Source organism: Papilio xuthus, unplaced genomic scaffold (genome assembly GCF_000836235.2).
Source record: "Papilio xuthus unplaced genomic scaffold, Pxut_1.1 DF825946.1, whole genome shotgun sequence".
NCBI lineage: Eukaryota > Metazoa > Arthropoda > Insecta > Lepidoptera > Papilionidae > Papilio > Papilio xuthus.
Window position 1 is genome coordinate 3,307,901 of NW_013532703.1, and position 17,755 is coordinate 3,325,655.

A 17,755-nucleotide genomic window follows, 5' to 3' on the forward strand; every position below is an offset into this window, starting at 1 on the left:
TGTTTGCTCTTTATAGAGTGACCGAGATGAATATATATGCAAGCCTCTTAATTGGAAAGAGAGAGATAATCTAATGCAATCTATTACCAACTTCAAGCAGATTTGAAAGTCTATGCATTATTTCTGAATAACCATGTGGCGTATATATGAGATAATATTTTTTTTTTATAATTTAGAATTATGTAAAACGAATTTAGTTATATCTTTTTTGCATTCCTTTTTAGGATTTATATACATCACATTATACAATTAGGCCATATATTACTAGTCAATTTAATTTTCTTTGTTAAATGTATTATTAAAAACATCAATTACATATTATTCGAAGCAATCAATTAACCTATATTTTAGTAAAATATTTAAGTCCCAAATAATGAATGGGTCAATAATTTCTATTTAATTGAATATCTATTTATTTACATAAATCTTATCATATATACTTATATACTTTTAAAATGTGTATATTATTTTGCTCAGATTATTTTCATTTATATTTGCTTTATCTAAGTCAAGATTGATTAACAAATTATAGTTACAAATAGACAAAAGGAAGAAGCTTCTCTTGACTTGGAAAAAGTAGATTTATGTTTTGTAATACATACTTATAAAATATCATAATTAAATGTTTAGATTTAGAAAATGGGAGTAACCATAGGCCAACCATCAATAATTTTATTATTTGCTTCCAAGGTGTACAAGGTGTACCACCTTATTCCTATTCAGATGGTCGGTTTGTGGGCGAAGACTGATATAAGTATTTTGTCATTGGAAACATGTAAATACAATAAAATCTGTTGACATTTACAATATCAATACATGTGATTTTCATTTAATAAATCCTCACCATTATTCCCTTTGTAAAATTTTAAAAGAACCTTTGACAATTCCTACCTTTTTTTTAATTTTTGAAAGACACGCCATCTAGTTTCCAAATTTGTTACCAAATCAATTTTTTTTTCTTAAAAACTGGGATATTCAAAGGCAAAAAATTAAAGTTCAACATTTTATTAGTCTACATGATTTTTACAACTAAATCATTTAACATAACACATTAGAAAAGTATTGCTGTTGAATAAAATTTAAAAAAAAGTTACGCTTAACACTGTTATCCTTACAAATAAGTTGCAAAAATTAAAAAAAAACAATGACAAAGCAAAGTAAATTGAATAGAAAATATTTTTCAATAAATATGCACTTTCTAATGTTTTAATTTAAATGACGCAGTAAATGTTCTAAGCATCAAAATTATTCTGTCATCCAGTAGAAACGAGAGCCGAAGCGGGCGGGTTTCTTCTCTGCATCCTCTGGGAGTGCAGGTGTAGCGTCAGGGTAAACAGCCTTATCCTCAACTGGGGGCTTGGGTCTGTTTTAAAAAAATAAACATGAAAAGATATAACCTAAGTTCATTTGTCATACTTATTTACTGACAATATTTAATTACAAAGTTAAAATAGGTCAAAATTTTAAAGCTTATACATTTAACATTATCAAAATATTTATCGTTAATTTAAATAATTCAAAGTTATACCTCTTGGTATCATGAACCCGCACTTCACAGAAGTAGCCAAATGGAGGACGCTCCAAATTCAAATTTTCAAAAACGCACTTATCATACACATCCTGGGTTTTGCGGCAGCTGGAAACCAAGAAGATAACAAATGAGAACAAAATACATATATACACAAATATTAAGTGTGGGGACAAATAAATTGGTAATGTTACTGACAATCTGATTTTAAATAAGTGTTAATTTAGTAATAAAGAACTTACTATCTGAAACTATATTCTCCGGAACTCTTATCAATGCAGTTTGCATATTGATTGAACTCAGCCAAACAAGCTTTTTTCACTTTTCGGAAAAATTCCAATGTACAAGCTGTAACAGCCTTCCCTTCATTAATACATTTTCTTGGATCTTTTTCCTCAAAACGACAGAGCATGAACTCCTATAAACATTCGAAAGATTCATTTAATCAATTAAATCGGAAGACTTGTATTAATCTAATAGTTTTCTTTATACTGAAAATTGCTTTAATTACAACTATAACCAACTAAATTTAATAGTAATGTTTAGTTTTTCAAAATCATATTCCTAAACATTAAAAACAAGTTCGTCAAGCATAAAGTGCTAAAATAAATCTATTGTTGATTTTTAATACATTGAAAACATAACCTACTTAGTACGTTGTTATGCAATCAAAAGTATCTGATTAATATTATAGATTAATGTTTAGACATTACAATAAATCTATATGCTTTGAATAAAAACACTGAAATACTAACATTGTTTTGGTTTTCACAATATTTTCCTAGATGAAAAGAGCCAGCCCTCAAAATCGCAGTAGATAAATTGACCTCTTGTACAGTCAATTCTGACTCTTCCGGCAAATCAACATTGTTCGTTACCACCATTTTTTAATTTATGTATTTTTTACCTTTGGTTTTACAGACAATTTTATAAAGAATTTATGATTATTCCAAAAGATGTAGTACAAGAATTTCCAAAATATAGTGCCTATATCGAACGATCCATCAAAAAGAAGTAGAGTGAAATAGACTATGCAGCAAACGTTGATGATAAAAAGAGACGCTCTATGTTTACTGTCAAATGTACCGATCATTTCAAAATTGTAGAGTTATTGTATTTGACATTGACATACCCATAAAAAGTTAGTTTCTTTACTTGCAGAATTTGTTAAACTAAATTAAACTATTAGAAGTTGCTTTAAATCGAATAAAACAAAAAAATATTCGAAATATTTAAATAAAATACATACTCTTGCATAAAATATTTTATTAACGGAACACAAATTGATTTTTTTGCCTTATAAGTCAAACATGTACTCATAATGATCATGGTATGTTTTCTAAAAATCTTACTTCATGTTTTCTAGATGATTGTTAAATGCGGCTTCTAAGGGAGTCTCTTGAGAATATTTGGATTGATCTTCACCTAAAAATTAAATAATAATAGCACGTTATTTACAATCTGAAATCAACGGATATTTTTAAACACAAAGGAATCATCGCTACTGTTGAATTTTTAATTAGACTTAGGTATCAGGCTTTCTTTTATTTTGAAAGGGAACTTGCTATGCGAAACTTCAAACCTGAATAATATTTAGCTTACTTTCATAGTTATATTTTTATAAATTGTGTGAGCTTTAAATTAAGAAAGTATTTACGGTGGTAAGACCAGCAGAGGGCGTTAGAACGTGGGAATTATTCTTTGAATAATCGTGTTTCTTTTAAAAGTTGAGTTTAACTACTCAAAACCACTCATTTTTATTGTTAGAAAGAAAGCCTATGAAATTAAATGTATTAAAATACTTTTCTTGTAAAAATCGTCTTACCTTCATAAAGGTCAAATGATTCCGTTGGTAACTGATAGAACTTTGGAATATCAAACCTATTTGCCTGTGAAGAGAAAATAATATTAAATTTCTATCTTGTACACAGGTACAGTAGTAACCTATTTGCTAACCCTATTAATTATTCTACTATATATTTTGTATATTACCAACCGAATCAAAATTTCTTCTGCCCATCCGAGGTATATTTTTATTTGGAATTGTTTTAATAACGTAACCCATAGACCCCTGGTCAAACAATCCATCTGCTTCGTTACTTCTACCAACTCTTGGTACATTGTTAGGCTTTATGAATGAACTTTTTACTAATACAGAAAAAAGTAAAATAAGAGCAAACGCGATTGAATATTTGGCACCCATTGTAAATTCACGACTAACTAAAGCCACAACTTGTGAACAATTATGATCAGTTTTAGATTTTGCCTTCTTTTATACTAAACAGGTTCGATTGATCCCCTATTATAAATGAGATAAAATCGACACCCGTATCAAATAAAAGAGCACAAATTCATAAGATGTTTATCAGAAACCTGGATGGCGTGCCAAGTTTTATGTGGTTTGCATACATAATTTCTAGACATAGTTACCAGCCATTTTTCGCGCCAAAGAAACATGAGGTACTATGGTTTGGCAAATAAATAATTAGGAAAATACTTCTTAAGCATTCGAAAGAGTTTAATATTTAACCCTTAATTGCATCTTGTTGCCAAATGTATACATACCACGTTTCAAGTTATTTTATTGAAGTCGTGTGGTATGTATGAACGCACTTTGACGACCATGGATAATAAATATATTGAGTGTCAAAAAATAAATTATGCAAGGTTCGGCGGCAAATCTATTTTTTTTTTTGACATTTCTATTTGACGGTCGACTAAGTTTATAGAGTTATAAGAAGCGTCTCCGTAATTTTGTATTCATTAATACCATGCATTTAAGGGTTAAAGAATAACAGAAAAATTCTTTATCATTATCAAACTGTGTTCATTTTTTTTTTGTTTACTTTACTTATTCAATTAACAACCATAACACAATGTATTGCGACTAGGATTCGAACCTAGTTGCTAGCCAGAAATAATGACTATTAAACTGTCATCGTTTCTTTCCATAAATATGTACCATAACAACTAAATCTATCTAAGTTATTTCCTTTTTCTTAAAGTATTAAAACTAGGAAAGGGTAATAAAAGGACAATTTAAATTTTAATATGATTTACTTATTTTTATATTTATTTTTAATATTTATTACACATCATGTGTATGATATTTTATCTTTTTCTTCGCCTATCGAGCCCGATAGGTATAAAAACTTGATATTTCGGTGTAACGCCGCCTTTTTGAACTATCGCACGCACTAAAGAAAATGGGTCCAATTTCTTCCGTACGACCAGGAATCTGTAACAAAAAAAAACATTATGAAATAAAAAAAAAATTATTGAATTTTTAAGCTATAAATAACTCGAAAATAACCAATTAGCAAACCTTTAGTTAACCAAAACTGTCTAAAATTATAAAAAAATATATCTAGACGCGACCTAAATCTATTTAGACAAAGGAATAAAATGACATGATAAGCTACAGTACAGAGGATATTGTAAGATTTTTCGAAATTGATAGGGGGGCGCTAGTGTGCCATCTTTGACTAGACTTACGCCCACCGAGTCAGATAGCCTTCTCCTCTGTCTATATACGTTATATTATTTAAAATTAGTCGAATGAGCCACTCAGTGCTTCATAGATCATAGGATGTCAACCTCTGAATTTGGCAACCTATGAACCTAATTGTTGTTAAATCAAACATACCTATCATTGTCTTTATCATGTCCATAACTCTTGGAAGCGAGACCGGACTTCTGTGCGCACTGGTGCAGCACCGCGCGCTCCTCTTTACTGAAGTCGCTACTGAACACCAGGTCCAAGTCGAAGGTATCAGAGGCGATGTATCGCCGCATCAGATTGTGTGCGGCGCGCCTTAGCTCACGCACGTCGGTCGTATCACTACCTAGACCCGCACGGTTCACCTAACAATTAAAAAACCTCAAATATTTAATTCGTCGCGCATTGGAAGTACAAGTTCCACCACATCATGGCTTAAATTCAAATATCATGGTCAAGCTCATTTCTTCATTATAAAAATTTTCCAGAACACTAAACATACACAATTTCACCAATTTGTGAGTTGAAATTTTTTCATAGACAAGAAGACCCCCCTTAAGACTTTCTGCCACAGGAAAGTGTTACTTTATTAATTTAAGGTTTCACTCCTGATTCCTCAATTTTTATATTTTTTTTATTTGACAGCTATTCATATGATCTCATTTTTTGTTTTACAGTGAACTAAAGCTAATTACTTGAAGCAATTCAGTAGCGGTGTAAGTATTAACATATGTTACATACCATTTGTAAGTTGGGTTTGATTGGTTCTTCAATACCCTGTGCGTCGCTTCCCAGTCCGCCGCCCTTCCAACCCATCAGCTTCATCATCCTTTAAACATTCATTCATTTCAATTAATATTTAATATTCACAAAACATCAAATTAAATTAACACATTCAATGCCAATACTATTTTTAACTGAACTTGCAGGGCGAATCAGTGGCACTGAATGTGTTAATAAAAGCTTTCATAATACAAATCTATTTTAATTACATATTTATTTTATGTTTACACTTTCAGACTTTTAATCATATATCTAGATGACTTTAGGATTGACCGGAGTTCGAGTTTTTACAGTGACATATACATTTAAAAAACAAAAGTTAAATTCTTCAAGCAATCTACAGCTCTATATAAACTTTAAAGCAAATTATAAACTAACTTAGTAGCGACGCTATTTGCGATAGGCGTGCCGAAGACGGCCTCACTTGCCTGCCGTCCTCCCACATCACTCACTGACACCCGCTCCCCCTGCGCTATCCACTGCTCCTTCACAAGAACACTCACAGCACTTTCACGTAACTTCTGAAATATTATACTATTACTAACATTTTGACAAACAAATGGGTAGTTTTTACTGCCAAAGCAAACGCTTCCCTTTGTATATTCCCTAGAAATAAACATTTGTAGGGAATATACAATCTACAAATTGTTATCTTTCTTATTAATATTGTGAATGTTTGGATGGATGGATTGATGAATATGTTTGTTTGAAGGTATCTCCAGTCACTGCATGGATATCTATGAAGTTTGATATAGATGTAGAACACAGTCATTATTCACATAATAATATTACATAAAATGGACAAAATATTGTCTATGCACAACTTACATTCCATGCTAATGTTGCCACATTACTTCTTGCCTCAGCTTTACTGGGCCCAGTAGCTTGTGCCACAAGTTTACCATCCATTGTCAATGTGAAACATTTATTCTCATACTTGCTTACCACTGGCACATGACACACACTGCAGCTAGCTGAAATAATTCACTGGTACACATAAAAAAAACAAGAGCCCTCCATGGAGACTTCTTTATTTATCTATTGTCTATGATACTTGTGCAAAAAGGTATCAAAAATATTTAAGTCATTGAATTAAATTTGCAAATATTTCACATGAAAAGTAAATGCAATACAGTCTGAATGTATGTTGTCAGCTTAATTATATTATAGTCGTCAGGTTGTCATATCCCCTATGAAAATGGTAGGAAATTAACATTTTTGTATTTTTTATTCAAAACTGCTTTATGTGACCAATAAATTATTTATGACCATTGAAATCTATAGGCTTGCACTCATTTGCAGCACTAAGACTTTTTGTATTAACAATTAAGTATTCTAAGATTTATTTTAACAATGAATAACCTACCTTGTATGTTAGATAATTTACTAGTCCATGGTCTTATTAGCAATATCATTCTACCAAAATCAGTATGAAACATCCCTTCATGGAATTTTGTAACATCTAAGCACTGCATACTGGTCATTTCCTTAAAGTAGTCATGGGAATCAGTGATCTCTGAACTTTTCTTATCATTTTGTTGTTTGCATTTGTCATTATCCAGTTCATTTACTGTCTGGGGTTCATCCTCTGAGCCGCTATCTTTAGAGTTACTATGTCCTTGGGGTACAAAATTTATTTTCTTAGATTTTGTTGATGGGCCATCGTCTATTACTCCTCCTTTACGTTTAACCCCTTTAGCTCGGTCTTCAGCAGCCGTAGAAGCTGATACAAATGTTCTTTGTAACTTGTTTAGTCTTGATTTCCGATAGTTGGTAGCAACCTTTTGAAACATTATTAATATTTTACATTAGAGACTTAAAGATTACTGTTAATTGCCTCCACACATACTGTAGCGCATAATGTTATACTTACATCTTTCGCTAGTCTAGAAACTTCTAGCATTACTTCTGCTGGATATCTACATCCCATAAATTCCATATTAGCAAAGACTCGACCCAAACAAACCAATCTTTCTTCGGGATAATCATGTTTCCAACGCTCCATAAAAGCTTTCCTTAGGTTCCAATGATCTTCGCTTTCGTGGTCTTCTTTATATTTATCTACACTCCAAGATACATCAAATGACATTTTTACTTGTTAGTCAACTTAAGTAACAATTTATCAGATATGGCAAAAAATTATTGACATATTAAATATAAATAAATATTTAGAAATTAAATGCAGCGGTATTGATTGAGCCATTAACCCATTTTGGCAGATGACAGATGTTAGATTTGATTTGACAAATCACAATGTCATAAATTTCAATTAGAATAAGTTGAAGTGTTTAAAGAGAAAATCAGAAAATTCAATCGTCGAATGATACTGCGTTATATTTGTTATAGACGAGTAGAATTTATTTTTTCACTGTCTTAAATTGAAATAACAAAGTGGTCTTCTGCTTCATTTACGGTTTTTCACCGTTATATTTACTCTTTGGTCACGATTTGTATTGGCGGTATTTGTGTTGTCAATTAAATATTATAATATTGGTAAAGTTGAGGTGGAGTGGAATGACTTTGTTCATTAGCTAATTTTTCAGTATTACCTTGCTTTTAACTTAAAAATCTAGTGTATCTTTGCTATGGTACGCATTTTACTACTTAAAAGTAATCTGAGTATACCTATTTGGTTGTTCGAGCAAAAATAATAAACATACCTCAAGAAAAGCCATTTTAACGAAAATCTCAGGAAAAAACTTTAAGTCCTTATTAGTTTGGATATTATGAATCATGAACACATAATTTTTTTGTTCTATAAGTAAGTATTTAAAAGTGCTAAACTTGTCACTTATACTTGATTTCAACGTATATTCAGTCACATCATATTTAATTTTTTTCTTTATGTAGCAGTGTTGTAAGTAATATTAGATCTGTTTTGTGTCACATTATTCATCATAAATCAGTTTATCATCATCACTTCAGGTTGTGGCCAACTGCAGAAGAAGACCTTTGTGAGGACCTAAATGAGTTATCTTCATTCTAAAAATTCTGTCAAAATGTAATTCATTTAAACAAAACATCAAAAATTTTGCAATTGGGGTAAACCATCTTTCAAAAGATGATTATTAAGATTTTAGTATTGTTAGTAAATGTTTAATTTAATCAAAGAAAATATGTATCCAAATAAAAATTTGGTTAATACCATATACACAAATGATTCAAATAATGAAGACTCAAATAAACCAGCATTAACTAAATTAAAAAACAAAAGAAAAAAGGCTGTATCAAATTTGCAGCTCTCTTTTGAATTATTCAGAAAGAAATTATATGATTCAGAGAGAAACTCAAATGTGGCTGCTGAAGATACTATAAATATTGGATCCAATTCTCCATCAAATGAAAAATTACAGTAAGTATTACATCTATATTAGTAATAGTGGTTAAAAAAAATTAACAAATATAAGAATTATGTTATACTAGTTATTGCCCACAAGAATTAAAAAAAAAACTTAATAGCCTATTTGTTCCTTCAGACTATGTTCTATATTTGTACCAAAATTCATCAAAATCCATTGAGCTGTTCCAGAGATACCTTGTAACAAACATCTATCCATTGATCCATCTAAACTTTGGCATTTGTAATATTAGTAAGAGTAATTTTAACACATTCAGTGCCAACATGTAGACTGCAAGTCAGTATAAATATGTTTAGTTTAATCTTTTTTTTTTTTGTTTCAGAAGTAACGAAGAACCTGTTAAACAAGTTTCTAATGATATCAAATTAATATGGTTACAAAGTGCTCTCAATTTTATTAAAAATGATCATCAGACAACTCTAATATTTCCCACAATATCTGTAGAGGAATCTGATTTCATACATGCAATATTAAATCAGGATTCTGAGCCAGACTTAGATAGTCGATTTAGTGCTATATATTTATCATTAAGGGAGGCATTGATAATATATCAAACTAAATATATTTTTGCATTGAATACAGTCTTTAAAGGCAAAGCAACAATGTGAGTTTCTTATTTTTAAATTTTTATTCTTTATTAAGCTAATGCATTTTAATTAATTTGTTAAATTTGTACACTTTTATGTATAATAAAAAAAGGATTATTTGTAACAATTTAAACATTCATAACTTTTTTTTTGTTGATTTCAGTAAACTAGAACTTGAGAAAATACCCAAGAATAACAAACTGAAATTTGCTAAGTAAGTATTACTATCATTTTTTACAACACAAATATATTGTCTGATTTTTTTTAATAAATGTGAAAGTGATAACATGTTTGGCGCATCAATAGTGGAAACTGACCCTTACAATGTCTGATATATTCATATTTTAGTTATGTAGTTGTTTGAACATATTTGTTAACTTACAGAATGTCGCAGAAGTACAACGAAGTAACATTAAGTAAGAAAAAAATAGAAAAACGTACAAAATTGGTCAACGATAAGATGAGTATCTTGAATGCTGTACCAATGCAATATATAATTAATTGTTATAAACAAATTCTGGAGTTCTTGGACGATGACTTACGTTTTACAATCACTTTTGATAAACTGCTAAGACATGAGTACGAGTTTATTACGAATGTAAAACAAATTGTGAAGAGTAGAGAAGTATTAGAAGCTGGTCTTCCGGAAGAACTTAATGCACTATTAGAGTGTATAGCCACACATAAAGATTATGCATTCAGTTTGATACCAAATAGAGCTAAACATGAAGAAAAGTGAGTAATTTCATGTTTTATTAATTATCTGACTACTAGTAGTTTTAGTATTAATTCCCACTAAGTTTAAAAAAGTTTTTTTCATGGTAGCTGCGACTCCATCCGAATCAAGAAAAAACCTAATTAGTAGCTTATGTGTTTTTATGGACTAAGTTTTACACCTATGCAAAATTTCAGCGAGATCTATGCAGCTGTATTTACAAACAAATATCCATACATCCAAACATTCACATTTGTAATATTGTATAGTAAGATTTAAATAATTTTTTTAGATATGTCATCATTATGAAGGTGCCTAAGGGAGGAGACAGGGGTAATTTTCAGATTATGGAAGATAGGTAAGTACACTTTGAAAGAAATAAAGCTACATTTAATTATAAAAAAAAACAATGACATACTGATACTTTTTTAATTTATTGAGAACCATTATATATACTGTAATTTGGTTGTCTAATATTAATATATTTTTAAAAACAAAATGTATTTATATTTGCAGCCTTAACAATTCTCAAGAATTTTATAATGTTCCCGAAACAAAGACAACAGAACCGAACAACAATAAAATATTATATAGAAAAATTGATAATAGCATTAAAAATACAAATGAAAGGTAAATATTTACATATTACGTATATGACATTACATTTATCATAATTAAATACAAAATCCGTTTTTTTATATTTATTCATAACTTGCTGTCACCCCCAACTCCGTCCACTCGGAGTAAGAAAATACTTAATTATTAGCTTCTGTTTATTTGCCAAGTTCCATACAGCCAGTCCGGAGATACCTTCTAACATCCATCCATCTAAACTTTTGCATTAATAATCATGTTTTTTTTCTACAGCAACACTCCCAATTTAAATAACAATTGTCCAGGAGAGAAGCAAATTGATAAAGAGTTCAACAACAACATATTTAAATCAAACAACTATCCAATTCAAAGTGAGAGGTAAATATTGTATTGAATATATGGGTATCAAATTATCAATTGCATGAATATTTCTAACCATGGGTTGCGGCAGATAACATTCTTACAAAAAAAAGCTAAGTCAGTAAAAACTTTTATCCATGTTGTATGGATCCCAGGCATGATTTCCTAACATTGGTAAAAGTATTAACAGGTTAAAGTTTAGGAATGCTGAAATTAATTGCTTATATTATATATTTAATAATAATAATAATAATGTTTGAGTCATGGGATTCCGCAGCCGGTGGTGTTCTCTTTTTAATATAATATGTTTTGTATATATATATATTTTTATATGAAATGTAGTAAAAAAATAATAATAAAACTATTATATGTATTATTATATATTTGTGTGACTAATTATTACAAATGTAATTTATTACTGAAGTGACTGGTTCAGGATACGGAGAGCTAATTCCCTGTCATCTTGCTTTATGGATTACAAAATGAGGTACGCTTTTTAATGCTTTATTGAAATATGATATTTAAATTGCTTGCAATTTGTTATTAATCTGGTGTTGGTTTGAAAGACACAATTTGTCACTCGCAATTTCTTAAAAAAAAAGTTCTGCTAATATTATCCACCATAGTAATACAATATTTATTTTAAACTAGCTGTCGCTTCTGACTATGTCTACACGAAATGTAAAAATAATAAGTACCTTATGTGTTCTACCAGATTGTGTTCTACATCTATGCCAAATTTCATCAAGATCTGTTGAGCTGGCCCGGAGATAGCGTCTAACAAACATCCATCCATCAATCTAAAACTTCACATTTATAATATTAGTAAAGTCTTTAAGAGATTGTTTGAAGCTATATTTGAAACATTTTTAGGTCATCCGCCTATTTGAGAGAACAATGCAATTCTTGGGAGAACATCGACATTTCACATTGGCAACCTACTGCAACTGAATCTTTTACTATCTACAATGAAAAGAAGTAAGATAAAACATAATATTTCATCTGTTTTTTCAAAATATCGAATTTATAATAATAACCTACATGTTTAAATAAAAAAAATCATCAAACTTTTTCCTATAATAAAACAACACCAAAAAAATTTCACCTATTTCAATTCTCTAATTATATTTTTCTTTATTTTCCATCCATTTTTTGTACCAGTTAGTGTCAAAATTTTCACTAATAATACAAAATGTTAAAATTCATATAATTACAGATTGACAAATCAACTAAAGTCCATACAGTTTCAACGTGGCGGCAGTGTGGATGTGTTGAATGATGAACATACAAGCAATGTAAGAAAATTGTATGATGTGAGATGTCGCAGCTGGAGTAGAGATAAAGATGCCAATAAAATGAAGAATAAAATGTATGAAGCACTTTTAGTACCTCTTACAAGCAGTAAAGCTATAAGGTACGACATTATTAACTATAAAAATTTAAAAGATGATTCTTTCTTTTCTTTTTCAAAAAATAACTAGATATCGCACGCGACTCCATCCACTTAGAATCAAAGAAAAAAAAAATCAGTACCCTATGTTTTGTATCCGACTATGTTCTGCATCTATGCCATGTCAAATTCAGTGAGATCTGCTGAACGATTTTGGTGATACCAAAGAACAAAGATCCATTCCTCAATCCATCCATCCATATTTATAATATTAGTAAAATTACTTGTTTGCATTCAAAAGGCTCTGAAAGTACTGAACTGTTTTGACGAATTCTTTCACCGTTGGTAAGCTACACTATCCCTGGGTGACATAGGATATTTTACTAGATTTTTTTTAACTCCTGGACTCAGTCGCGTGCCACAGCTAGTGTGGCATAAAATTCTTATTAGGTTGTCAATATGTGTTTGTTGTTTAGAATGATGCAGCTGATGGGCTGGAAGGGCGGCGCGCTGGGTTCACGCGGCGAGGGCATCACAGAACCCATTATGCCTGCTATTGGCATCGTATGTTTTAATTTGACTTTTTTTTTTGTCTTGTCATTTTGTGTTGTAAGAAATTTTGAAATTATAAAAAAGTAAATCTTGAAATTAGCTAACTATTTTTTTTTCAATAAAAGTCAAGGCAGTATGATATGTTTTTGTTAGTTTTATTAATCTAATCAGTTTTTAACTTGTATAATCTATTACTATGGGTTAGTATAATTTATTTTAATAGGTTAATAATGTTTATTTCAGCAACCAGGCGCAGGCTTAGGACATGGCAGTAATAGTTTTAAAATGAATGAAATCCCAAAAAAGGAGCCCCCACCTGTTCCCGTTGTGCAACCTGAAAATATACCTAATAGAGATAAATTCGTGAGTATTAGCTTTCTTAAAAATTAAAAAAATAAATAAATAGAATAACTTCAGATACATGTCTTAGATTCTGAAAAAGTAGATTACAAGTTTGTATAAGTACTAGTTGACACCCGCGACTCTCTCCGCGCAGAATTTAAAAAAAACCTAATTAGTGACCAAGTTCCTGTGACAAAATTCAATGATATCCATGCCTTTCTGGAGATACCTTCATCTATCTATCCAAACATTCACATTTATAGCATTAGTAAGATTTTTTTTTGTACAAGGTGGCAATGCAAGCGGCTTCCTTTGTCTTATCAATCTTTGGTCTTTTACTATTATATTTAGACACAAATATACAACATATTTTAACAATTATAGATTATTATCGTATGTAATTTTGTTTTTTTCTTGTTACAGTCGAAAAAAACAAAAAGATATAAGCGGAATTATACAGTAATAAAAGGTGAAGAGACCCGTTTGAAGATATTAAGCAAAATCCTTGAGTTTATTAAATCCTGTGAACCTAAAATGGTATTATATTTTGATGAAGTACTTAAAGAGGAAGATACGAGATTTGTTATTTGTAGTACTGATAGATTTAATAGAAGAAAGTATGTTCGCAATTTGCAATCACAATATGGTGCGGACGACCTCAGGAAGGTACAAGAAGTCATGTTAACTAAACCCCATATGAATCTGGCTGCTAAAATATCAGAAGATAATAAGTAAGTTTATAAAAAGCATGATCTAATTTCATATACTAGCTGTCGCCCGCGACTCCATCTACGCAAATAAAATCTCAATTACTGGCCTATGTGCTCTTACAGGCTATGTTCTACATCTATGACAAATTTCAGAGAGATTTATACAGCCATTCTGGAGTTACCGTCAAACAAACATCCATTCATTCAAACAATCGTATTTATAATATTAGTAAGATTGATATGTAACTTGACTGTATCCATACATTCAAGACATAATTAACGTACATAAAAACCATACATACCATTTAACATAATACCATACTATTAGTCATATAGTACCTTAAATTCAGTAACATTTGATTTCACATACATTTTATTCAGACTGTCTCAATTCAAAATTTGTTTTTAGCTTTTTACTACATAATAATTCTTAATATTAAGCGTAAAAGTTTCGTTTATACCATTTAATTTATTTTTCAGAGAAATAGTGTTGACAAAGACATTAAAAGGTGAAAACAACAATGAAACTACTCAGGACTTTACTATTGATACCTACGATTCAATTAGATCAAACATCTCAGTATATAGATACATAAAGACAATGAAACCAAGAGAATCTTATGGTATTTTCACAAAACAATCATACGAATTATTAGGTTTTAAACTATCAATGTTAGAACAAATATTAATGTTCTTGGATAAAAAACAATCAACATTAATGTTATATGTAGATATAAATTTATATGAAAAATATACGGAATTCTTAAAAAACTTCGTTGATGTTATAAACATGGGTCGTAAACCAAGATATGCAACAGAAGCTGAAGAATCGCTTGTAGAAAAGATATATAATAAGATAGGAGATTATTGTTTGATTTTAGATGTGTTCAGACCACTCAAGTAAGTAAAACATTCTTTGCTAACTTATCATCAGCTCACTACACATCCCCACTGAGGGGCTCGGAGTATACCCTAAGTAAGGAGTAACTTGGCTGTACTTAACCACACAGGTCTAGTGTGGGTTGACTTTACACTATGTTTGAATTTCTTCGCAGATATGTGCATCATCACGATGTTTCCCTTCATCGTAAGAACTCCCGATAAAAGTACATATAAAAATCGAAAAAATATTGGTACATGACGGAATTCGAACCCAGGATTTGTAGTTTACAAGTCAAGTACCTAACTCCTGAGCTAACAACACTCTCGTACTGTTGTCGCCATGACCATGAAAGTGTTGCCATTTAAATCAACATGACTGATTTATAATTATTTTTTTCAGAATAATAAAACTTCAAAAGAAAAGTCGTAACACACAAGATTCTGGAGTATGCGAATCAAAAAATAATGAACAAGAAACAAAGGAATTAATACAAACTGAAGATAAAAATGTCTCAGAAGAAAAACAAAATAATGATAATTTAAATCAACTCAATACTTCACTAGAGTTTCATATTGAAAAAACTGTTGAAATAATCACTACAAATATTATGAATAATTTATCACAAATATATGGAAAAGGTGTTAATAGTACGGTTTCTGAAGACGCTTTGATGACACAAGAAAATACACAAACATTAAGAGAACCCGATACTGAAAACAATTTACCTAAAACAAATAATGTTGAAGATGATAACAAAGATATAATTACAATTGATTTAACAGAAGAAAATGTACAAATTAATGAAACTAAAATAGAACAAGTTCAAAATACACATATACAAGATTTTATACAAGAACAGGCAAAAGAAAATTTTGAATATAACATAGAAAATGAAAAAAAAGACACCAATGAAGAAAATATAGAGGTAACTGAACAAGAAATAGATGAAAAAGATTTATCCATTGAAAATGAAGATATATTAAAAATAATAGATGATTTAGAAAAATCTATCAAACTAGAAGAACCACTCAACGAGGAACATAATCAAAAACGTAATCGTTCAGATTCCAATGACTCACAATTACAAAATACAAAGAAAATTAAACTTCCTTCAATAAAGTGTTATAAACAAATTCAAATAACACCGAATAACTCATTTGAAACGATGAATAATAATTTAGCAGGAATTGTACAAAGTCTTATATCTAACGCAATAGATGATAGTGATTGTTTACCGTTGTTACAATGCAATGGTATTGTGGACGATAAATTATTGTACATATGTTATAATGAAAACACATATACATGGCTAAAAACAGTATTAATCGATCATTTCAATGTTTTAGTTACGGAAGTGAATTTGGAGGGTAGACGTAAATTAAAAATAATATTAAAAACTTACATCTATGATAATGCAACGAAGATTTTAAATAGAATAAAACTTTATAATTCATATTTAGATGTAGATGATTGGAAAGTACATAAGACATTTGTTTCAATGGATTCTACATATATATGGGTTGAAGTTGATGAAGAAGATTATAATTGTATAAGTCGAAATGATTTTTCATTATTTGCTGGAATCGATAAAGCTAAATTCAGTGTTACATGGGATTAAATTTATTTACAAATAATTTCAGCGAAACGTAACAAAAGACTTATTGTACAATCGCGTACACAAAGGTGAGTGGAGTTTTAGTAATCTAGTCGATTAAAAAACATGTATCGGTGACTTACACAGTTTTTTTTTAGTTTACGGGTTTATCTCTCTACTATTAGATGTAATAGCATTTTACAATTTCTGGTGCCATAAAGTATAACTAGAAATAAGTATTGCACTATTATTATTTCATTGAATGTTTCATTTTGAAGACATCCACAGCGAAGGCAATAAATTGTCATAAATACTCAAGATAAATATGCACAAATTACTTTATTTGTTTCCATTCTTACTTCTCTCCAAGTTGTTGATAACCTCATGATTTTCACTTTGTGTCTTTGTTATTTTGTTCTGTTTTTTCAATAATCTTTTCTCAGTTGCAACAAAAAGTAACTAGTGACAGAAAAGTGTTTTTTTTTTCTATTGATCTGACCTAGTGATTATGTTATATTTAAGAGAAACTGCTCCTTAGTTGATTATGGGGTTGACCTTGATTATTCGGTAGTGATTCAGTACTATAGTGTAAAAACTATCTTATCAATAATATAGAAATCATGTCTATTTTTACTATTATTCTTGTAAGATATCCGAGCTGTGCTTAGATGAGTGATATATTTAATATTTGTTATTAGATAATAAGGATTTAAAATATTAACCAGTTATTAATTTAGTTCAGTGCAACCACGAAGATACTTTCGTCCTTTACCTATTTTTTTTTTTTTAGTTATACTAAACATTATTCCTCTTTTTTAGATACTTAATAGAAATATTTTTAACTCAATGTGATTTAGTA

General features: G+C 29.8%; 4 protein-coding genes across 5 annotated transcripts; 1 reads left to right on the forward strand and 3 right to left on the reverse strand.

Moving 5' to 3' along the window:
- Positions 1 to 988: 988 nt before the first annotated feature.
- LOC106124018 (NADH dehydrogenase [ubiquinone] 1 alpha subcomplex subunit 8-like) lies at positions 989 to 2,518 on the reverse strand. The gene is given in 4 exon segments (NM_001312815.1): positions 989 to 1,363; positions 1,529 to 1,636; positions 1,771 to 1,946; positions 2,284 to 2,518. Coding segments are annotated over 4 exon segments (531 nt in total). The 5' UTR covers positions 2,413 to 2,518; the 3' UTR covers positions 989 to 1,245.
- A 259-nt stretch (positions 2,519 to 2,777) lies between these two features.
- On the reverse strand, positions 2,778 to 3,778 carry ETH (ecdysis triggering hormone). The gene is made up of 3 exons (XM_013320671.1): positions 3,525 to 3,778; positions 3,354 to 3,417; positions 2,778 to 2,953 (listed from the first exon to the last, which is right to left on the reverse strand). The coding sequence occupies exons 1-3, from the start codon at positions 3,729 to 3,731 to the stop codon at positions 2,877 to 2,879; spliced, it is 348 nt and encodes a 115-aa protein (XP_013176125.1). The 5' UTR covers positions 3,732 to 3,778; the 3' UTR covers positions 2,778 to 2,876.
- An 836-nt stretch (positions 3,779 to 4,614) lies between these two features.
- Positions 4,615 to 8,048, reverse strand: LOC106123964 (uncharacterized). 2 transcript variants are annotated; one of them, XM_013320384.1, is made up of 7 exons: positions 7,684 to 8,048; positions 7,177 to 7,591; positions 6,639 to 6,784; positions 6,189 to 6,328; positions 5,769 to 5,856; positions 5,175 to 5,392; positions 4,615 to 4,766 (listed from the first exon to the last, which is right to left on the reverse strand). In XM_013320384.1, exons 1-7 carry the CDS (start codon positions 7,897 to 7,899, stop codon positions 4,640 to 4,642), a joined length of 1,350 nt encoding a protein of 449 aa, XP_013175838.1. In that variant the 5' UTR covers positions 7,900 to 8,048; the 3' UTR covers positions 4,615 to 4,639. The 2 variants fall into 2 exon arrangements, with proteins under 2 accessions (XP_013175838.1, XP_013175837.1); XM_013320383.1 differs by having other exon boundaries at positions 4,616 to 4,766; positions 6,189 to 6,331; positions 7,684 to 8,047.
- Positions 8,049 to 11,067: 3,019 nt separating this feature from the next.
- LOC106124940 (uncharacterized protein PF11_0213-like) lies at positions 11,068 to 17,620 on the forward strand. Its single transcript, XM_013321981.1, has 10 exons — positions 11,068 to 11,101; positions 11,339 to 11,443; positions 11,850 to 11,912; positions 12,299 to 12,403; positions 12,642 to 12,839; positions 13,292 to 13,379; positions 13,611 to 13,730; positions 14,133 to 14,440; positions 14,900 to 15,319; positions 15,702 to 17,620. The coding sequence occupies exons 3-10, from the start codon at positions 11,896 to 11,898 to the stop codon at positions 16,918 to 16,920; spliced, it is 2,475 nt and encodes an 824-aa protein (XP_013177435.1). The 5' UTR covers positions 11,068 to 11,101; positions 11,339 to 11,443; positions 11,850 to 11,895; the 3' UTR covers positions 16,921 to 17,620.
- The last annotated feature ends 135 nt before the right edge of the window (positions 17,621 to 17,755 follow it).